The 23,792-nt window shown below is 41.7% G+C and overlaps 1 protein-coding gene across 1 annotated transcript in view; it reads left to right on the top strand.

The window, feature by feature from the left end:
• LOC127002843 (kinesin-like protein KIF14) overlaps window positions 1-23,792 on the top strand; it is a gene marked incomplete at its 3' end in the record, with an annotated part of 140,290 nt that overhangs the window by 70,450 nt on the left and 46,048 nt on the right. The window contains 4 exon segments of the mRNA XM_050869060.1: window positions 2,593-2,859; window positions 3,497-3,581; window positions 18,771-18,919; window positions 20,724-20,817. Coding sequence (XP_050725017.1) covers window positions 2,593-2,859; window positions 3,497-3,581; window positions 18,771-18,919; window positions 20,724-20,817 — 595 coding nt within the window.

Here is a 23,792-nt window from a genome sequence, read left to right as displayed (position 1 = left end):
CTCTTTTTACACTTCTGTCACGTACCACTAGGTCTTCCCTGTCCAATTTCTCCAATCCCTCTTGTATCCTGTACATTGCTATTAGATCCCCTCTCTCTCTTCTGCTCTCCAGTGTAGTTAGTCCCAATTTCTCCAGTCTTTCTTCATAAGTATGTTCTCTCAGAGTTTCCAGTAATTTAATCGCTGCTCTTTGTATTCTTTCCAACTTTCTAATTTCTTTCTTCAATCTAGGTGACCACACTAATGCTGCATATTCCAGTCTTGGACGTATCATCGATGTTATTAGTTTCTTCACCATTTCTTCATCTAAATATGTAAATGCTGCTTTTTTTATGTTTCTTTCTTTTCTTTTCTTTTTTTTTACAGCTAAGGAGACAGTTCAAGGGCGTAAAGAAAAATACAGTCACCCCCCGCCGTTCGCGGTCTCACCCATCGCGGTCTCGCGTATTCGCGGTCAACTCATTGTGACCCCCGCTTATCTGGCCCCAGTTTCAGCGTATCTGGCGGATGCATTGACGCTAAATAGGAAGGCAGAGGAGGAGGAGGGAGGCAGAGGAGGGGAAGGGAGAGGAGGAGGAAGGCAGAGAGGAGGGAGGAGGGAGGCAGAGGAGGGGAAGGAGAGAGGAGGAGGCGCAATGGGCGTTAAGGCAGTGTCACACTAGCACTTTTCCGTCGATTAATGCGATTTCCGTCGATTTTCATCGTTCGCATGAACTTATCGCATGAATTTGTCAGGCGATCAGGATCGTTTCCGCCTGCAAATTTCCGCCTTTGTTTACATTTCCAAGACCAAGACCGAGACTTTCCGTGGCTTCAACCTGTCTCAACGGCTCTCCTGCAGTGACAGCTTTCCTCAGCCTGGTGTCACTTCTGGCAATGAGAGGTGTCTCTAACTCAAGAAGTCTGTGGTACTGGCTCTTGTCAAACCTGATCCAATTCTTCAGAGTCTCATGATCCTCTAAACTCAGCTCTTTTAACAGCCTGTGGTACACTTTCTCTTTCCCGACAGGCCAACCATGGCGCATCCATGCACGCTTTTTGGCTTGTTTAGCTCGTCTAAGTCTCACAATACACAGTATTAGGTTCAGAGAAGCGTATCTTTGCAGCGTGGACTCCATGTTTGTTTACATTCCATGGTCTGTGCCGACGGAAAGTTTCAGGCGAAACACCGTTTGTGTGTGACAGGCGCAGCAAGAAATCGGCGATTTTCAGACAAGCAGCGGAAAAAGTTGACGGAAAAAGTGCTAGTGTGACACCGCCTTTAGGTTGCTCCTGAGTGGCGTCACGGTTAGACTGTGACGTCATGCTCTATTGGCCAGCAGCTCACTCAGGGGCGACTGCTATTGGTGAGATTTTCTCATAGCAACATTATCCTAAAAAAAAAAAAAATTCACGCGCCACACTGCACTGCAGTGTTGCCAGATTGGGCTACTTATCACAAATTGGGCTACTTTTGGGAACGAAAAAAACATGTTTTATATGACGTGTCAGAGGTGACTTCCCCAAATGCATATTTTCCCATAGGGTTATAGTCCCGCCGTTCGCGGTTTCGCGCATCGCGCCGAAGTCCGGGAACGAAATACCCGCGAACGGCGGGGGATGACTGTATGTAAAAAAAAGCCTGCTACTCACTGCTCCTGAATAGAGATCAAAGGAGTATCCAAAAAGAGAGGTCAATTTCGGGAGGAGAGGTGTCCTGATACCCTCCTCTTGAAAGAGTTCAAGTCGTAGGCAGGAGGAAACACAGATGAAGGAAGATTGTTCCAGAGTTTACCAGCGTGAGGGATGAAAGAGTGAAGATGCTGGTTAACTCTTGCATAAGGGGTTTGGACAGTATAGGGATGAGCATGAGTAGAAAGTCGTGTGCAGCGGGGCCGCGGGAGGGGGGGAGGCATGCAGTTAGCAAGTTCAGAAGAGCAGTCAGCGTGGAAATATTGATAGAAGATAGAAAGAGAGGCAACGTGGCGGCGGAATTTGAGAGGTTGAAGACTATCAGTATGAGGAGGAGAGTTGATGAGACGAAGAGCCTTTGACTCCACTCTGTCAAGGAGAGCTGTGTGAGTGGACCCCCCCCACACATGAGATGCATACTCCATACGAGGGCGGACAAGGCTCCTGTAAATGGATAGCAACTGTGCGGGGGGAAGAACTGGCGGAGACGGTACAGAACGCCCAGCCTAGAGGAAGCTGATTTAGTAAGAGATGAGATATGAAGTTTCCAGTTAAGATTTTGAGTTAAGGATAGACTGAGAATGTTTAGTGTTGAAGGTGATAGCTGAGTGTTGTCGAAGAATAGGGGATAGTTGTTTGGAAGATTGTGTCGATTGGATAGGTGGAGAAACTGTGTTTTTGAGGCGTTGAAGGACACCAGGTTCCTCTTGCCCCAATCGGAAATAATAGTAAGGTCTGAGGCTAAGTATTCTGTTGCCTCCAGCCTTGAATCGTTAAGTTCCTGTGGAGTGGGTCTTCTATTAAGAGAAGATTGTATGTTTCCCCAGTTATCCGGTCTATATGTTTTCCAAAGGATAACTTGTCTGTTATGTGTGTGTGTGTGTATGTGTGTTTGTGTGCTTTTTGTCATCCATATTGCAGGTCTCTCAAGAAGGAAGTTGAACGTCTGCGTCTTCAGCAGTTTGCCAAGGTTTCTTCCTTACTGTTTGATGGAGAGGAGGAACTTGGGGAAGAGCACACCCATAACAGGAGTGACGATGGTTACAAGGAGAAGATGCTCACAGATAAAGAGAAGGACATCTTAGAGAAGGAAAAGGAGATGAATGAGATCATAGAAGCTAAAGAGAAAGAAATCATGCTGCTGAGGGAGCAGCTGAGGTGTCAGCAAGTCCTGAATGAGAAGACAAAGTGAGTAGTGCTCAAAAATGTTTTGAAATAGTAGAATACATCATGGTTCATGTTTCACATTTGCTTTTTCATGTGTTCTTCTTAAAAGCACTACCTGCCATTTGCACTTAAAGAAAATTAATATGCAAAATTGAAATTGTTGTTTTCATGTTGTGGATAATTACATTTTGTGAAATGAACTGCTGTAGCTGCAGGACATGAATAATCTTCAAATACTAGTATTGTAAACTTGTTCTGGTTATACAAACATTATGATCATCATATTGCTACACATATAGATTTTCTCCATCAACCTTATAAAGCCCATTGCATGCAAAAAGAATGTTAAGGTCATAAAAAGCCTCAGGCAGCTGACAATATTTTTAAAGCAGAGGTTGAATCAACATGTAAAGAAATGGACCACACTACAAGTTCACATGGCATTCAGCTATTGGTTATGAACACACCATAATTGACTATGGTATCCTACAGCTCAGTCAAGATGTGAGGCCATAAAATAGCTCTCAGCTACTTGTAAAAAGGTTTAATTCATGCATGCAGCCTTACAAACTCCTTCCTTTCCAACCTAAAATTTCATGCTTCTTTCCCTTTTTGATATGTAATTGCCTGGACAGTAACAATAATAATTTTGAAACAGGAGCCTTGAGCAGCGACTAAAAGATACAGAGAGGCAGCAGCAGCAGGCCCTGGAGACCCTCCGACGCATGGGTGTTGCTGAGAGGGTGAGTGCACTGGAGCTGCCAAATGTGACCATTCTTAAGTGTTAGCTAGTGCATGTGTGACTGATGAATAATTGAATAAATTTCAATAAGTTATGTTGAATTTCATACTTAGTAATCCAGTAGTCTTTTAGATTAGCCAGCATGTAATACTGAAGTAGAGTTGTGGTCAGTAGCCTGATAAAGCTGCACCTTTGGTTTGCCGAGCTATGTATTGATAATGCATGATTAGATTTTGTCACTTGTGGTGTCAGTTTGCTCTCATCATTTGTATGCCCTTATTTGTGTCCTAGTGCTAGATTAGTTAGCATCTATAAGTTTGGTAATAAAGGTAGGGAGACACCTACCAAAACAGGCGTAAGCCACTCCCGGTGAGGTATATACGGGAAATGAGGAGGGTGCTGCAATCCCACCAGAGACCCTTCCCGTGTCCTCAATTTCCGTTTCCCTATTGTCTCATGAACCCCATGCGCCCCGGAGCGGACTCCACTTTCACCCCTCGACCTAAAAGGTGTCTTGATACCTCTTCAAATTTTCTCTTTATTAACTTCTGCAACATTTGCAGTCTTCATTCTAGTTTTCATTCTGTGGAGCACCGCCTCTCCTCCACTAAACCTCACCTTCTCTTCCTAACCGAAACACAGTTTTTGGGGGTTACTGACAGCAATCTCTACTCTGTTCCCTCCTAATTTCTCTATTCTAAGTTTCAGTCCAAAGCTGGATGTTGGGTCTACATACGCAACATCACTTGTTCTCATGCCCACGACCTTGACTCTTCTGAACTTTCCACCATCTTGCCAAGCCTTAACTGTCACTCTATCACTAAATACATTTGAGCTCTTAATCTCTCACCTAACTCTACTAGCTATATAACAGGGTGGTTTGATTTAAATCAAGTTGATTTAAATCACTGATTGAAATCATGATTTAATTCAAATGATTTTATTTTTTAATCATTGATTTAAATCGAGATATATATTATTAGATTTTTTTTCAATGCCATTGATTTAAGTCTTTATCTTATTAAACAAAGAAAACAATTTCTATCTTTGATATCATCATTTTCATTGTCAGCTTGACAAAATTTTTACCTGTGCTAGTTAGTTCATTATATATCTATCTTCCGTCAGCCACACCTGGCGTCCAGTGTCCTGGGGCAGAACAAGACACTGACCGCCTTTCTCGCGGTATCTTGCTGAGGCAGAGTGGTGGTTTCAAAAATATTTTGCAACATGAACCACATGTTCTTTTATGTTGCCAATTTCCAAACCTTGGGTTAATACATATAGAATGTGTGCAGGGCAACCATGGGTTTGTAACTTCAGTTCATTTGCTTGTTGTAACTGTTTTCTCATCTTGTTGACATTGTCTGCATTAGATGCTTGAGTCTGTCCTCATATAACAAGTTTCTCACCCCTTGGATCTTTTTTTTTTATGCCTCCATGGTCTAGTGGTTAGCGTGCCTTGCTACAAACCTGCGCCCTGGGTTCAAATCCCGACCTGGGCAGTCAGCGTGCCACTCACCCAGCTGCTCATCTTCCCTTTCGGGCTGGTGGATAAATGGGTACCTGGGGAAACCTGGTGAAGGTAAACTGTGGTAACCTGGATGTCACACTGGCCCTGTCCTGGGATGATTGGTTCGTTCCACCAATGGTGAAGGGCCAGTGCCACGGAGATGAGCACTGCGGCCACGCTCAGTTGTAGCGTATGCCCTCATCTTTACTCCTTTGGTTGGTCCCAGCCAATTGGTGGTGCAGACAACTGTTTTATAGTGTCACCATCTTGCTTGGCTAGTCCCCCCACCCCCCGGGCTTCACTCGGTCCTCCTTAGAGAGCTTCGCTGGAGTCCATCAGTTCCTGCTGCCTTTCCATTTATTAATCTTTTTTTTGCTTGATTTACTTCTTCATATGTTATACTTCTTTCTTCATATACAGTCATCTCTTGATTAACACGTGGGTTACGTTCCTGGAAATGTCGTGTTATTTAAAATGCGTTATTTAAACATAATTTCCCCATAAGAAACAATAGTAATAAGGGGGGTTATGTCCCTGGACACTGGGAAAGTCTGCCTATTTTTGGGATTTTGTTACTCTAACCTAAAAAAACACATTATTAATACATTAGTAGGTCACGGAAACAACAAAAACACACGTTCTCATTTTACTTACATTTGTGATCTTGATCTTGATATTGATGTCACAGGTGGCTTGGGATTTCTTCCCAGCCAGCCACTTTCAACACTCGACACTTGCGTTGGCCACCCCTCTTCACCCCGCGCTCCCGTCACCAGCCGCTCCCTTCACCCACCACACTCCGCCTCACTCGCCTCCTTCCTCTGTCTGGTCGTTGTCGTCGTCCTGACTATTTGTCTGCCGAATCTTCATCCCGCTCTCCCTCCTCACCCCGCTCTCCTTCTTCACTCGTGCCTCCTTCCTCACTCTTGTCTCCTTCCTCTTCTTCCGACTCCTGGACCTCTTCTGTTTTCTTTCGGAAGAATTGATCAAGTTTTGTCAGGGTTGTCAACTTTTCCTTTCCTGTGAGGAGGTGGAAGGATGCTTGGGTGCCATAGTAGAGGTGAAAATGCAGTGTATTCCAGAGAAACATTCCACTCACAGTGCAGGCTGGCTTCAGACTGAGGAGAAACAGAGCGTCTCAGCGCGGTTCCCGCCAGAAGTAGCGTGAGTGCGCGTGACGTCATCGAGCGTGGCGTCATCGATTAAACGCGCGTTAAATAAAAAAATTTCGTTAGTTAATTGTATCTCCTTAAATATAAACTCGTGTTAAATAAAAAACGTGTTGTTTAAACTCGTGTTAATCAACAGATGACTGTACTCCTCTTTCTTCATATACTCCTCCTCTACCTCTACTCAAAACTGCTGCTGTTACAGCTACTGGACGTCCATCCTCAAAATTCATTAAGTTTTTGAAATATTCTCTCCATCTCGCTTTCACAGCTTCCCCGCCTTGGAGACAGGCCCAACATACTAGCTCTCTTCCTTACCTCTAACCTTTCAGCTTACTCTGTTAAAGTGTTCTCTCTGCTGGACTCCTCTGATCACAACCTTATTTCTGTATCCTGTTCTATCACTCCTGTACAGCCTCTGGACCCACCAAGGAGGTGGTGCTTCTGGCATTTTGCTTCTGCTCGGTGGGACGACCTGAGGATGTACTTTTCTGATTTCCGGTGGAATGATTACTGCTTTTCCAGGAGAGAGACCCCTCTGTGTGTGCCCAGCACATCACAGAAGTTATTGTCTCTGGAATGGAGGCACACATTCCATGTACTTTCTTTACCCCACATGCTAAAATGCACTCCTGCTAATCATGATCTTTACATTTCTGCCCAGAATCGTGCTAAATCTATTCATCAACTTACCAAAAACTCTTTCATTCATAGTAAATGTCAAAACCTTGCTTTTTCTAATTCTTCCAGAGACTTCTGGCACCTAGCCAAACATATCTCTTCCAGTTTCTCTTCTTCATCTTCCCTCCTCTCCTTAACCCTGACGGCAGCACTGCCGTCTCATCTATCTTCGCTCATTTTTTCTCTAAAAACTCCACTCTGGATGATTCAGGGCATACTCCTCCTACTCATTCCCCCCCCCCCCCTCTGACTCCTTTATGCCTGTTATTAACCCTCTCGCGCACGATGACGCGTTTCGTGTCATCAAGGGTAAAAGGTCCTGGCGCACGATGACGCGAAACGTGTCTTAAAAGTTAAAAGAATTTATTAAAAATTAAGTTTTCGGTGAAAGTGCGTCAAATTTGGGAGTGTCATTTGTTGGGATAAGTTTCTTAATGATAACAAATGGCAACCTTTCTAAGGAGCGCAGATGAGGGGCTTTGAGCAATTTTTATTTGTTAGTCTACTCTGACGGGAGAGGAAAAAAATACAGTTGTCTTGGTGTGACTCGGGAACTAATAGGCGTATGAGGATTTTGAGGATACCACAAGAATCCTCACTAAATTCTGCTTTGAGTCATATATTCGGCTAAAAAAGTTGGCCCACAAAATGTTGAGCTAGCGAGTGGGGAAGAGTTGGTACTTAGGAGTTATTGTCTTCAATACTCTATACGGAGATTTGAAACAAGTTTGTATTGTTTATATATAGATTTTCCTGTATTTTTATTTGTGCATGTTCTAGTACAAGTCTTTATGAAGCCATTGATACCAAATTTATTGGGGTATGATATATCTGTGAGGGTAAAATACGTCCGGGAATGTAGAGTATCGCGGCAGCAAAAAAAGGCAGGTCGGGCCTGAGAAATGTATGATGAGTGGAACAGAAACTTATTGGAAACTTACGGTGCGCTAACCACTGCACTAGTTGAGGGACGACTGTATTTCTCACCATGTTATACGTATCACCGAATATTCGATTAACATGACTCTGGCTGTTTGTTATCTTGCATTATTACTCCCAGGTCTCTCCCTTCGTGTACTTTCATTAATGTTTCACCATCTCCCATTGTATATGTCCATTTTGGTCTTCCTTCACTTTTTCCCATTTCCATAACATGACATTTCTTCACATAGAATTTCATCTCCCATTTCATACTCCACTTCCAAATCTGGTTTAGGTCCCTGATTATCGTTCTCATTTCCCTGTTAGTTAGGAAGTCCTCCAGCCATTTAATCAGTCCATCACCCACTCCACCCCAATTTTTAATTTTCCAAATTAGTCTTCTGTGCGGTACTTTGTCGAATGCTGTATTCAAATTCAGGTACAGGTGTGTGTGTGTGTGTGTGTGTGTGTGTGTGTGTGTGTGTGTGTGTGTGTATTTACCTAGTTGTATTTACCTAGTTGTAGTTTTACAGGGCCTGGGCTTTACACTCATGTGGTCCCGTCTCCGTATCTATACTTATCCAACTTTTCCTTAAAGCTTTACACACTCCTCACCGATACTACATCCTCACTGTCCATTCCAAACTTCTATATTTCTTTGCGGGAAGCTATATTTCTTTATGTCTCTCAAGCATCTTCCATTCCTCAATTTTTTACTATGTTCTCTTGTGTTCCTTGTGATAAGTCCTTCTCCTCGTTGTCTACTTCTTCCATTTTGCTCAATAATTTGTAGATTTGTATTAGGTCTCCCCTTTCTCTTCTTTGCTCTAGTGTTGGTAAGTCCATCTCCTTTAATCTTTCCTCGTACGTCAATCCCTCCAGCTCTGGAACCATTTTTGTTGCCATCCTTTGTATTCTTTCTAGTTTCTTTGTGTTTCTTCTTATGGGGAGACCACACTGCCTCCACATATTCCAACTTTGGTCTGATCATAGTGATAATTATTTTCTCATCATATCCTTATCCATGTAGTGGAGTGCTCTTCCTATATTTCTCACCATGTTATACGCATCACCGAATATTCGATTAACATGACTCTCTGGCTGTTTGTTATCCTGCATTATTACTCCCAGATCTCTCTTTTCGTGTACTTTCATTAATGTTTCACCATCTCCCATTGTATATGTCCATTTTGGTCTTCCTTCACTTTTTCCCATTTCCATAACATGACATTTCTTCACATTGAATTTCATCTCCCATTTCATATTCCACTACCAAATCTTGTTTAGGTCTTCTTGCAGAATTTCGCAGTCTTTACTGTTTCTTATATGTCTTAGCAGCTTTGCATCGTCTGTGAACAGGCTCATATAACTATTTACTCCCTCTGGCATGTCATTAATATACACATACTAGGAAAAGTACTGATGCCAATACCGATCCTTGAGGCACTCCACTCTCTACAGTTCTCCATTCCGATTTTATGTCCTTAACCACTGTTCTCATCTCTCTTCCCCTTAGGTAGCTTTCCATCCAGTTCTTCAGTTTCCCTTTCAATCCTCCTATATTTTCTAGTTTCCATAGCAGTCTTGTATGTGGAACTTTGTCGAACGCCTTTTTCAGGTCAAGGTAAACGCAGTCAACCCATCCGTCCCTTTCCTGTATTTTATCTGTCACTCTTGAGTAAAAGCTCAGTAAGTTTGTCACACATGAGCGCCCTTTTCTAAATCCATACTGTTTACTTGTGATTAAATTTTGCTCTTCTAGAAATTGTGTCCATTGTTTCTTTATCACTTTCTCACATATTTTACATACTACACTGGTCAAGGATACGGGTCTGTAGTTCAGGGTTTTTTCCTTCCTTCCATTTTTGTATATGGGGACCACTTCGGCCCTCCGCCACTCCTTAGGCACTGTACCAGTTGTTATTGAGCATTTAATGATGTCATATATTGGTCTAACCAGCTCATTTCTGCATTCTTTCAATATATACCCTGAGACTCCATCCGGTCCTACAGCTTTCCTCTCTTCCAGCTCCCCCAACAACTCATATATCTCCTCTTTTTTATTGTAACCTCTTCCATATGAACATTTATCTTGTTTTCTTGTGGCTCATTAATTAGACATTGGTTCATTAGTAAAAACTTGCTGGAACTTTTTGTTTAGTAACTCCGCCATGTCTTTAGGTTCATCGATTGTCACATTCCCATCGCTCAGTCTTTCAATTGTTTCTCTTGGTTTAATCTTACCATTTATGAATCTATAAAATAGTTTAGGTTGTTCCTTGCACTTTTCCACAATATCCTTTTCATATCCCTTTTCTTCTTCCTTCCTTATTTTCACGTATTCATTTCTCGCTACCTTAAAATCTTCTTTATTCCTTTGGTTTTTATTTCTTTTTAATTTTTTCCATGCTTTGTCTCTTTTTTTTCTTTTGCCTTGGCACACCTTGCATTAAACCAGTCCTTTTTTCCCTTTTCTTAAGGTTTGTATTCTGGTACAAACTTCTTAACCCCTGTTTTATATGCCTCCATAAAAATATCATACTTTTCTTGCACTTCACGTGTTCCCATTAGCTCATCCCAGTCCAGCTCTCCATAACATTTCCTAAGATTTTCCACGTCTGCCTTCCTATAGTTTAACCTGTTTCTTTTATACGATTCATCCTCTTCACTTCTTCCTCCTCCGTTTCTATCTCTATGATTACGTGGTCACTTTCCCAGAGGGCATCCATACCTTAAACCATCCTTCAAGTGTATTCCTCTTGTTAACACTTGGTCCAGTCTCGCCGGTTCATCGTCACTTCTATATCTTGTGTTTTCCTTCACCCTTTGCATCAAGTTTTCCATCATCAATCTTGACAATCTTTCCCCCCATGCCATATCTCCACCACTGCTTTCAAACCTCTCCCAATCTACCTCTTTACAATTAAAATCACCAACTAATAGTACTCTTTTGTTTGCCTTGAGTATTCTACTTAAACTCTGAATGGTATCTTCAATCATGGTCTCATATTCTTCTTTACTCCATGAGTTTGTTCTTGGTGGGACATACGCTGTTGTGATCGTCATCCTTTCTCTAGTTTTGTTCTCCAAATTCACACTCACTATTTCTGCTTTTCCTTCTCCATATACTGTTGTTTTTACTAATAACTTCTTCTTTGTCGTTATCATCACTCCTCCACCACCTTTGCCCACTCTGTCTTTTCTCCATACATTGTATTTTTTATCAAACACTATTTGGATGTTTTCATTTTGTTTAGTTTCTGTTAGGCATACTATCTTTGGCTCCTTCTCTTGTAGGTTGTCTTGCAATTCCAGCTTACTAGATATTAGTCCGTCAACATTTGTATACATCACATTCAATCCCTTAATTGTGTCGATCTTGTCTAACTTTCGCTCTCTTTCATCTTCTCCCTTCTGTACCACTTTCCGACTCGATCTCCCATTACTCTCCCCCCCAAAAACACCTCTTTTTTCCTCTTCAGATCTTACATTATTTCCTTCTTTTGCCTCTGTTAGTAGTTCGTTCCATTTCTTCCTTTCTTCTTCATTTCTATTTTTCTTTATATATATATCCTTACATCCGTCTGTTTCCCTTAACTTCGTTGTTTTATACAATATTTCTTCTGCTGCCTTCTGCGAACTTAATCTTATTTTGATTGGTCTTGTTTTCCCTTCCATATAGGGGCCCATCCTGTAAATTTCCTCCACCTCCTCCTCAATGTTTTGCCGTTCTTCATCATTTCAGTTCTTAAGTAGGTCTTTTACAGTGTGTGTGTGTGTGTGTGTGTGTTTGCCTTGTTGTATTTACCTAGTTGTGAAATACAGGAAAAGAGCTGTACTAGGTTCGTGCTGTCCTGTCTCCATAACGCTTATTATCCAGTTTGGCTTTAAGTTCGTGAATCGTTTTTGCACACACAGTCTCCTCGTCAAGTCCGTTCCATGTTGTTATGCTTCTGTATGGAAAACTGTATTTCTTGATGTCTCTCCTACAGTCGCTCTTCTTCAATTTCTTACCATTGCCTCCTGTCACACTTTTGTCACATACTACTAGGTCTTCCCTGTCCAATTTCTCCAATCCCTCTTGTATCCTGTACAATGCTATTAGGTCCCCTCTCTCTCTTCTGCTCTCCAGTGTTGTTAGTCCCAATTTCTCCAGTCTTTCTTCATAAGTATGTTCTTTCATAGTTTCCGGTAATTTAGTCGCTGCTCTTTGTATTCTTTCCAACTTTCTAATTTCTTTCTTCAATCTAGGTGACCACACTAGTGCTGCATATTCCAGTCTTGGATGTATCATCGATGTTATTAGTTTCTTCACCATTTCTTCATCTAAATATGTAAATGCTGCTTTTATGTTTCTAAGAAGATTGTATGTTTCCCCAGTTATCCGGTCTATATGTTTGCCAAAGGATAACTTGTCTGTTATGATCACTCCTAGATCTTTTTCTTGTTTTTTCATGATTCTTTCATTACTCAGAGAGTAGTTCCTTGACATTTGTCTACTGCTGTTACCAAACTCCATCACGCTACACTTCTCTGTATTGAATGTCATTTCCCATTTGCGTGACCATTCACTTATTCTATCAAGATCTTGGCTCAGGGCTACACAGTCTTCTTCATTAGCCACCCTCCTCATTATTATAGCATCATCAGCAAACATATTCATATAGCTTGTCACCCCTTCTGTCATGTCATTAATATATATTACAAACATAATCAGAGCCGACACCGATCCTTGGGGGACTCCACTCATCACTTCCATCCAGCTTGATTTATTATTCCTAATTACTGTTCTAATTTCTCTCTTCGTCAAAAAGTCCACAATCCAATCCAATATTGAAGCACCCAGACCTCCAACATGATTAGGTTTCCATATTAATCGCTTGTGTGGTACTTTATCAAACGCCTTCTTTAAGTCCAGATACACACAATCTGCCCAACCGTCCCTTTCCTGTATTATATCAATTACTCTTGAATAGAAGCTGATCAGATTAGTTACACAAGACCGTCCTCCTCTGAATCCGAATTGGCTATTTGTTAATATACTTTTTTCTTCTAAATACTCCACCCATCTGTTTTTTATAATTTTCTCACACATCTTTGCTACTACACTTGTTAATGACACTGGCCTATAGTTCAACGGGTCTTCCTAACTTCCTCCTTTATGTATTGGGATGATGATAACCCTCTTCCAGTCTCTCGGTACCTTCCCTTGTGCTAGTGAGACTAATCAAGTTCCTCAACTTTTCAGCTATTTGCTGGTTACACTCTTTTAGCACCCAATTTGATATACCATCCGGTCCTGCTGATTTCCTCGCATCCAATTCTTCTAATAATTTTCTAACTTCATCTGCTGATGTTTGTATTCTCTCCAGACCCACTCTATTCCCCGGCACTGCATCTACACCTTCAAACTCACTCTCCCTTGTGAACACTGTTTGGAAACAATCATTCATCACTTCTACTATTTCACTTATACTATCAAAAGTTTCACCATTAACTTTAACTTTCTGAATCTCATCTCTATTTCTCAACTTTCCATTTATGAACTTACAAAACAGTTTTGGCTGGTCTTTGCACTTATCTACAATATTTTTCTCAAAATTCCTTTTTTTTCTCTTCTTTCTTTGACATAAGCATTCCTCTTCCTTTTGTACTCATTCCATAGATCCATCCTCCTATTTTTTCTCCATTTGTTCCATGCCTTCTCCTTATCCTGCTTGGCATCTACACACTTTCTATTGTACCACTCTTCTCTTGAATTCTGGCCTTCTTTCATCCTTGGTATCCACTTTTCCACTACTTCATTGTAAATCCATAGAAAGATAGCTCATTTTTCCTCCACATTATCAGCCTCAAAAAAAGTATCCCATTGTGCTTCCTCAAAATGTTTCCCAAGTTGTTCAAAATTTGCCTTATTAAAGTTAAACCATTCATTCCTGATTATTTTACCTCCTCCTCGTAATATGTACTCGATAAGTACGTGATCGCTCTTCCCTATAGGGCTCTTATAGTTCATCTCCTTTATGATATCTGGCTCCCTGGTGATTATCAAGTCCAATCTAGATGGCTCGTCTTCTCCTCTGAATCTTGTATTTTCCCCTACCCACTGTGTGAGGACGTTATCTATAACCAATTCCAAAACCTTGTTCCCCCATGAAGCTTCACTTCCTTCCGTTGACCAGTTTTCCCATGACACTTCCTTACAATTAAAATCCCCCATTATCAGAATCTTATCCTTCTCCTCCAGCAGTGTCCTTAGGCAATCCAATGTGTCTTCCAGCTTCTTCTTGTACAATTCTTCTGTCTATGAATTGGTTTTTGGAGGGACATACACCACTATGATATTTCTGCATCCTCCCCTTTGCAGTCTTATTCCCACACTCAAGACCTCCGCTCCCCCTTCACCATAGGTGACACCCTCCACTGTCAATTCTTTTTTCAACAATAGCATCACTCCTCCTCCTTGTTTATTTTCTCTATTTCTCATCCATACATTATATTTACCATCCCCTAAGTTAAATGCATCTATACTACCAGTCACTTTTGTTTCTGTAATCCCCATGACATTTGGTTTTTCCTTGCTCAGGTAATCTCCTATTTCTAACATTGACGATATTAACCTGTTCACATTAGTGCATGCCACCTTCAAGCTGCCACTTCTTCCCTTCTGTACCACTTCCTTAGGTCATGTCTGTCACTCTCTAGAAAAACTTCCTTTTTTCCTCTTCTGATCCTCCTTCATTCTTTTCATTGGCTTGATTCTTCAATTCTCTTATCGTGTTGCTTTCCTCCACACTTCTGTCCTTTCTTACCCAGACTTTTTTGTAGGTCTCTGTTCTTGCTAACTTCCATGACTTTCCCACCACTTCTTCCACAGCAGCATGAGACCCAAATCTAATTTTTACTGGTCGTTGGGCTCCTTCTTCATACTTTCCAAGCCTGAATACTTCTTTGATCTCCCCTACCAGCTCATGACCTTCTTCCTGAATTGCTTCAGTTACTTGTTCCACTGCCTTCCTTTCCTTCTTTTCCCTTGTATGTCTGACTGGCATGTGCTCTTCATTAATGCCCACCACTACTACAGACTTCTTTTTTCAACCGTGTCCCTCACTATTTCTGGTTTTTCTTTTATCACCTTGATCACCTTTTCAGTTATAGCTTCATCCTTAGCCTTGACTTGCTCCTCCACAGTTTTCTTAAAGCTAACCTTTTCCTTTTCTTGTTCCTCCTTCCAGACTTTATGTGTTTCCTTTAATTCCTTGACTTTAACCTCTGTATTCTCTGTCTTCTTCTCATTCAACGTTACCTGCTTGTGTAGGTCATTGCATGCATTTTTCCATACATTTTTCTTCTTCTTTAGGACGTCAACCTCTCTCTCCAATTTCCCCGTTCTGTCCTTCATTTTCTTCATCTCCCTTTCCAAGTCAATAAGTCTCCTTCTCAACATAATGTCTCGGTCTCTGTGCCTTTCCACGTCTTCCAAGAAACCTTCAAAATCATTGTCCCTTGGCCTGGCTCCCCTGCTTACCGGTGTAAACAAACCCGGCGGTGGCGACATTGCTGTCGCCCCCGCTTTCTCCTCACTCATTATTCAGTGTTATTCACTGTTCTCAGCCTTTAATACTTCGGGACTGCACGATTACCACCTATCACGGCTCCTACCTTAATTTCCACGTCTAGGGTTTAGTTCCCACGCAGGTTGATGGTAGTATGAAGACGCGTCGGGAGGTCAGCTGTGTCCATCCGCCATCTTGGCGGCGTGTGTGTGTGTGTGTGTGTGTGTGTGTGTGTGTGTGTGTGCAAAACTGAAATTTTTTGGAAGATGGAATCACGCCCCCCTTGTATCCAGCTCACGCCCCCCCGAGGAGGGCGCGCCCCCCAGTTTGGGAACCACTGCTCTAGATTAGTCATGTATCGGATATCCACATCCGCATCCACGGAACATCCGCATAATTTTTCACATCCGCATCGGCCTCCGCATCCGCATTTCTGATAAATGAAACATCCGCATCCGCATCTGCATTTGTGATGAAATCAGCATCCGCATCTGCATCCGCACCACACAAAGAGGATGTTGCGGATATATTTTATTCATTACAGAGTCACAGACTTAGAGATCACAATGCAGACTACAGAGTAGGCTACAGAGCTTGCAGAGTTCAAGAAAATGAATTAATGCATGTTTATTTTCTATTAAAATTACACCTTCTATTCATTTCCTTTCAAATTTACACAACCTAATGTGTCAAGAATTTTGCAGAAGGGCAGAAGGAAGGAGATAATTTTACATATGTCTGCGGCACAATACTTCGGGGGCACCAAAGTGAAGAAGATGGACCAGATTTTTGTTCTGCATCCTAGTAACACACAACATGTGTGGCTGAAACTCGTCATAAAGCTTTTGAATTATAAAATGCAGTATTGTGTAATGAAAGAAGCTAACATCTTGCAATAGGTAGTCGGTGGCTTAGTGGTTGGTGTGCGGGCCTAGCATTCACGGCGCCATGGACATCTTTGGTTCGAATCCCTACGCTACCACCTGGGATTTTTCAGCCACTGCCGAGTGGCCTAAGACTACCCACATGCTGTCCTGAAGACCACCCATCAACCTTAGCTCTAGAAGATACCGTCCAAGTGAATCAAGAATGAGTTCATGGTAGCAGCATGAGCCAAGCATAACTGGTGCCACTATAAAAAATTGCCTGCACCATGAGGGGCTTGGGATGACCACCAGGCCTAAGAAGAAAGCCTACCGGCACTACAGGGCAAGATGTAAAAAAAAAAAAAAAAAAAAAAAAGTGCAATCTAATGAATTACCAATATCATGAACACATCCGCATCTGCATCCGTGAGGAAGTTATAATTTGATATCCGCATCTGCAAAATATATAAATATGACATCCGCATACACATCCACATCCGCTGATCTCTAAAATGTGACATCCGATACATGACTATTCTAGATCATCTCACTACTGCTGTCACTGCTCACAATGTATTCACCACTCTTATCATTGTACTCAGAATAATCTTCACTTTCTATCCTGTCCTTTCCTCTTGATGCGTCACTGTGCTTCCCTGTGTTTTCTCAAGAAGTGCTGGGCGTGGCCTCCAGGGCTGCTCAGTGAGGACTAATGATCTTATTTCAAATTGATGTGGGTCAGATATGCTGGCAGACAGCTCAGCAAGTCATAGAACCCGCTAAATTTGAGCTAAATATTCAAATAAGTGGTGCGCAAGAGTCTGATTAAATAAACGATGGCCGTCTGTGCGAACCACGCCCTGTTTGAGTATTCCCTAAAGGGCAGGGGTGTATAATGAAAACAGTTCTCCCTGTACGGTAATGTTCTGACGTTTTCCTGAAAATTGCCCACTTTCTATTATCAATTTCACAGCTATCCCTAACCCAGTAGCTTTAAATTTGTGAGCATTTGCTTTATCTATCCTTCCTCTTCAATGTGGCACATTCCTGAAGTCTCTATGTCATGTGGTGTTTCCATGGTGATGTGATGAAGTGCAGTAACATTAAGCTCCCAGCAAGCCTGTGTTTGCAGCGCTGCACAGGTTGTGGTTGGCGCGGTGTAGCAAGAGGAGGCTTATGAGGAGTCAATGTCACTGGCTGTGGACACTCAGGCACAGAATCTGACAAGGGATATACAAAAAACTCTCCTCCTGCCATTGTTAGTCACAAAACACTGAAAATGGCACGGAGTTGTGTGGCAGCCTGGGAGTTATGCTGACCCGTAAATCCCCTCGCAAACTTCATTATTATGGTGGATAAAGGCAGACTGAAAAAACACGTCATCTGCCCTTTAGAGGTTAAGTAAACGATGGCCGTCGTATAAGGGCTTAACGGCTGCTTGGTCTGTTTATGAATTCATGTAATGATCTGTGTTCTCTTGAGATAGGGTTCCCACCCTGGTCACTCACAAATACCAGAACCTTTTCCTAAACTGGTATGAGGAAAGTAGTATTGTTGATGATCCTTGTGCCTACATAGTGCACTTGGCTCTTCCCTTTAGAATGCACATCAGTAGACAAATATATATATATATATATATATATATATATATATATATATATATATATATATATATATATATATATATATATATATATATGTATGTATATATATATATATATATATATATATATATATATATATATATATATATATATATATATATATATATATATATATATATATATATATATATATATATATATATATATATATATATATATATATATATATATATATATATATATATATATATATATATATATATATATATATATATATATATATATATATATATATATATATATATTTTTTTTTATAACAAAGACAGCTCAAGGGCAACAAAAAGTGTAGATAAATTAAAAGCCTGCTACTCACCGCTCCCACAACAGAAGATATTATAGAGTGGCCAAAAGAGAGGTCAATTTCGGGTGGAGAGGTGTCTTGATACACTCTTCTTGAAAGAGGTCAAGTAGGAGGAAATGCAGATGAGGGAAGGCTGTTCTTGAGTTTACCAGTGTATGGGATGAAAGAGTGAAGATGCTGGTTAACTCTTGCATAAGGGGTTTGGACAGTATAGGAATGAGCTAGAGTGGACAGTCGAGTACAGCGGGGCCACGTGAGGCGGGGAGGCATGCAGTTAGCAAATTCAGAAGAGCAGTCAGCATGAAAATATCGATAGAAGATAAAGAGAGGCAACATGGTGGTGGAATTTAAGAGGTAGAAGACTGACTATCAGCAAGAGGAGGAGAGTTGATGAGACGAAGAGCCTTAGACTCCACTCTGTCCAGGAGAGCTTTGTGCATGGAGCGCCCCCACACGTGAGATGCATACTCCATACGTATATAGCAGATATCTGAAATTTGCTTTCTTTTTTGGTTACAGAATGAAGAAGGTCCTGTTCTGATCAACCTTAATGAAGACCCACAGTTGTCAGAGAAACTGTCTTACAGACTCAAGTATGGCACCACCTGCATTGGAAGCTCCCACTGTGACCTTGTACTCTCTGGCCTGCACACAGAGGACACTCACTGGTATGTATATGTTGCAATAAATAGTTCTAGTGTGTCATTAGAAAGTAATAATTTTCTCCAGCCTTTTTCCTTCTCTAAACAAGAGGTTATCAAACTGGGAGTTGCAGGGGTTGTGAGATGCTTCTTGGGGGTTGCAAGATTTCTAGTATGTGAAAATACATCATAGAATCCAATTTAATTGATAATCTAATCATGATAATTCTTTTATATTTTTTGTCAATATAAAACAGTACTATGACTATGCTTGCCTAGAGTATTTAGACTCCTGGACTTAGAAAAACAACTATAATGAAAAATGTACAGCTACACAGACTGACTTGAGACCATGAGTTTATCTTGCATCCACTCGTCTACGCTGCCCTTTTCGTCAAGCCCTCACCATGACTCACGTCCAGCATTGTCCACGGCTGCAATGAATACTGACTCATTTTGGATTGCTCAGCCTTTGTGAAGTTACTTTTTCCACAAATTGAGGGGGAACTTTATAAGGGAGGGCTGATTGTTGGGACTATAAGCCCAACAGGCCCAGGGGTAGCAGGAGAGTATACGAAGCCACCACCTGATGCAGTGGTGGCCACTTGGCTTAATGACACCCGGATGTGGACAAGCCGATTGACCTCTCTTAGCTAGGAGAGGCTGCCCATCTTGATGGGAATAAGGGACCAAAGAGGTGTGATGCTAGCTGCCGCACAGGACTGTGGCATCACTCAACCTCCAGGATTTCCGTCTTCCAGCCATACAGGGATACCTGGCCCAGTCATGCCATATATGGCAAACATGTGGGAGGACCATGGTTAAGGGTGTACCAACCTGTCGACAAACTACATAAAATTCTTGACTCTATGAATTTCAAAGTGGTACACATTATGACTCACTGTCCCTTTGCTGAAATTTCCATGATAGAAAATTTCAATATTCACCACCAGCTTTGTTTGTTATCCTCTTTCACTAGTTTGGGGAGGTGGTGGTTGAGTGGTTAGCGTGCTGGCCCTGCGTTCCGCCGCACCCTGGATGACACGGGCTTGAATCTGCCGCTACCACCTGGGATTTTTCAGTCACTGCCGAGTGGCCTAAGACTACCCACATGCTGTCCCGAAGACCACCTATCAACCTGGACTTTAGAGGAACTGCTCAAAAGGAAATCAAGAATGATCTCTGGGGGGCAGCATGAGCCAAGAATTGATGGTGCCACTATAAACACTTGCCTGTGCCAAGACAGGCTTGGGCCGACCACCAGGTCCCTCAAGAAACCCTATAGGTTTGGACGCTGAGGAGAGAAAAAAAAAAAAAAAAAAAAAAAAAAAATAAATAAAATAATGCACTGTGAACAAACCTACATATTGAGGCTAGGGCCATATCAGAGTCGAGACAGTAGCCAATGACAAACATGTCACAATGAAAATACTGAAATCTGCGTAGCCTCTCGATGTTCACTGATGATACCAGTGAATTCTCCTAAAAAAAATTTTTTTCCAATGTACATCATGTTTAATTTAGGATGCGTCTTCAACACCAGTGTGTCATAGGTTGCAAAATAAGGTGTATTTATCTCAGTTTCTTTTCTCTTCATTTTGTGTTAGATGCTTCCTTACAAGTATTAAACATGATAAGTTGCATGAAGACTGAATTTAATCTTGAAGATGTAATTTCTAATTATCTTTCTAGTTTATAGCATGATCATGCACCCTCCAGGGATTCCAGCAAGGAAGTGACTATGGCAGAAGAGCCTACTGTTCTTTAGGTTCATGCAATCCCTTTACGATAACATTTTAGCTTGAGTTGATATTACCTTTGTTTCTTTCAGTTCCATATTCAATGATAAGGGTCGGCTGAAGTTGTTCCCGAGGCCTGGGGCAGAAACTTATATCAACGGAAAGCTTGTGGAAGGTCCAGTAAATGTAAGTATACATTGTCATTGTTATCATTTCAAGAAAGTTTGTATTGTATCTCCCATTTTTAACCCTTTCAATATAGCTGGGCGAAAACAGCGCCCCGCCCCGTATCCAGGCTGGCTGCGTGCGCCAAATTTGAAATGTCGCTACTGAATATAACAAGTTTTAAGCCATAAACTCAACATAATCATCACGTGATGTATGTAAAAATATGCAAAATTAAATGGTGCACATAAAGAAACAAATTATTTTATAATTTTGAGATGTATTCATAAATATATAGAGAAATTTGCATTAAGCATTGATGATGTGTGTCTGGTGAATTGTATTTCCTTATATTAGTTGTGATAAAGAAATAGATTTGTGGAGGAAAGTGGAGGAGAGCGAAGGGAAGGAAACAGATGTAAGATCATGGAAAATATCCCACTGATTCACCGGCAATACACACAGATTTGACGTAGTAAAAGGCTGAAAGGCCGTCCTCCTGGAGGTGGGTCTTGTGTGTGTGTATGTGTGTGTGTGTGTGTGTATTTACCTAGTTGTAATTTTACAGGGCCTGGGCTTATGCCCGTGAGGTCCTGTCTCCATATCTGTATTTGTCTAGTTTTTCCTTAAAGCTGTGCACACTCTTCGCTGATACTACTTCCTCACTTAGTCACTTCCAAACCTCTATGTTTCTTTACGGGAAGCTACATTTTTTTGTCTCAAGCATCTTTCCTATCTCAATTTTTTACTGTGTCCTCGTGTGTTCCTGGTGTTTATTGCTTCTCTTAGTATATGATATATGTGTTTGTGTGTGGAGTTCTTCTTCCCTCGAGTTGCCAAGTGCTAACTAGTGCATTGTCTCACCACCACCTCGGCTCTGGGACGTGGGCTTGCGTGGGAGCTGCGGCCTCCCCTCCCTGCCTCCCCCTCACACTCGTGTGTGTGTGTGTGTGTGTGTGTGTGTGTGTAATTACCTAGTTGTATTTAGCTAGTTGTAGTTTTACAGGGCCTGGGCTTACGCTCGTGTGGTCCCGTCTCCGTATCTATAATTATCCAACTTTTCCTTGAAACTGCACACTCTTCGCCGATACTATTTCTTCACTTACTCTGTTCCAAACCTCTATATTTCTCTGTGGGAAGCTATATTTCTTTATGTCTCTTGAGCATCTTCCCTTCCTCAACTTTTTACTATGTCCTCTAGTGTTCCTGCTGGAAGGTTCCTCTCTTAGTAGCAATTTCTCGTTATCTACTTCTTCCATTTTACTCAATAGCCTATATATTTGCATTAGGTCTTCTCTTTCTCTTCTTTGTTCTAGTGTTGGCAAGTCCATTTCCTTTAGTCTCTCTTCATATGTCAGTCCCTCCAGTTCTGGAACCATTTTTGTTGCCATCCTCTGTATTCTTTCTAGTTTTTTTATGTGTTTCTTCATATGTGGAGACCACACTGTTTCCGCGTATTCTAGTTTAGGTCTCCATATCCGCACTTATCCAACTTTTCCTTAAAATCATGAACGTTTCTTGCACAAACCACCTCCTCCTCCAGCCTATTCCACAGCTCAATGCTTCTGTTAGGGAAGCTAAACTTTTTCACGTCTTGCCTACACGTGGTCGCCCTCAACTTCTTTCAATGTCCTCTTGTTTCTCTCTCGCTCCACACACACAGGTCCTCTCTGTCCAAATGCTCCACCCCGCTCGCCACCCTGTACACTGCTATCAGGTCTCCCCTTTCTCTTCTTCTCTCCAGGGTTGTGAGCCACATGCTATTGAGTCTCTCCTCATAAGTCCGATCTCTAAGTTCCGGTACCATCTTAATTGCCACTCTCTGCAGTCTTTCCAGCTTCCTTATGTTCTTCTTTTCGTGAGGAGACCAGACCACTGCTGCATACTCCAACCATGGCCTTATCATTGTAACTATTATTTTCTTCATAATTTCCTTGTCCAAATACACAAATGCCATCCTTATGTTCCTCAGCAAATTCAGAGTTTGTCCCGTTATCCTGTTGATGTGTTTGTCCGGTGACATGTTCTCTGAGACAGTCACTCCCAAACCTTTTTCTTCCACTCCTCTGCATATTATCTCACTTCCCATCTTATAATCATATTCACATCTTCCACTCTTACCAAACACTATTTTTTTTATATTTTCCAAGGTTGAACTCCCTCTGCCATGTACCACTCCACTCCCATATCTTATCCAGGTCCCTCTGCAGTGCCTCACAGTCCTTCACATTATTTACTTGTCTCAATAGCTTTGCATCATCTGCAAACAAACTCACATAGCTGGACACTCCGTCCACCATATTATTTATATAAACAGCAAACATTATTGGCGCCAACACCGAACCTTGTGGGACTCCACTCATCACTGGGCACAAGTTGGAAACCCTGTCCCTGATTATCGTCCTCATTTCCCTGTTAGTTAGGAAGTCCTCCAGCCACTTAATCAGTCCATCACCCACTCCACCCCTATTTTTAATTTTCCAAATTAGTCTTCTATGCGGTACTTTGTCGAATACCTTTTTCAAATCCAGGTACACTCCATCCCCCCAGCCTTCTCTCTCTTGTATTAAATCTGTCACCCTTGAGTAATAACACAACAAGTTGGTGACACAAGATCTCCCTCTTCTGAATCCAAACTGGCAATCCGAGATAATTTTCTCACTTTCTAAGAAATCCGACCACCTGTTTTTAACCAGCCTCTCGCATATCTTCGCAACCACACTAGTGAGTGATACCGGTCTGTAATTTAATGGGTCCTCTCTCCTGCCTCCCTTGAAAATTGGTACTATGTTTGCTCTTTTCCAATCCTGTGGTACCCTTCCTTCACTCAGGGAGGCGCTCATTATGGAGTGCAGTTTCTCTGCAAGTTGCTCACTACATTCTTTCAAGATCCACCCTGATACTCCATCCGATCCTGTCGCCTTTCTTACATCCAGCTTGTTCAAGCTTTCCTTGACCTCCTGCACCGTTAACTGTATCTCCTGCATAACCCTTCC

Source organism: Eriocheir sinensis, chromosome 24, assembly GCF_024679095.1.
Source record: "Eriocheir sinensis breed Jianghai 21 chromosome 24, ASM2467909v1, whole genome shotgun sequence".
In the NCBI taxonomy this organism is placed as follows: domain Eukaryota; kingdom Metazoa; phylum Arthropoda; class Malacostraca; order Decapoda; family Varunidae; genus Eriocheir; species Eriocheir sinensis.
This window is presented reverse-complemented; position numbering and strand designations above follow the sequence as displayed.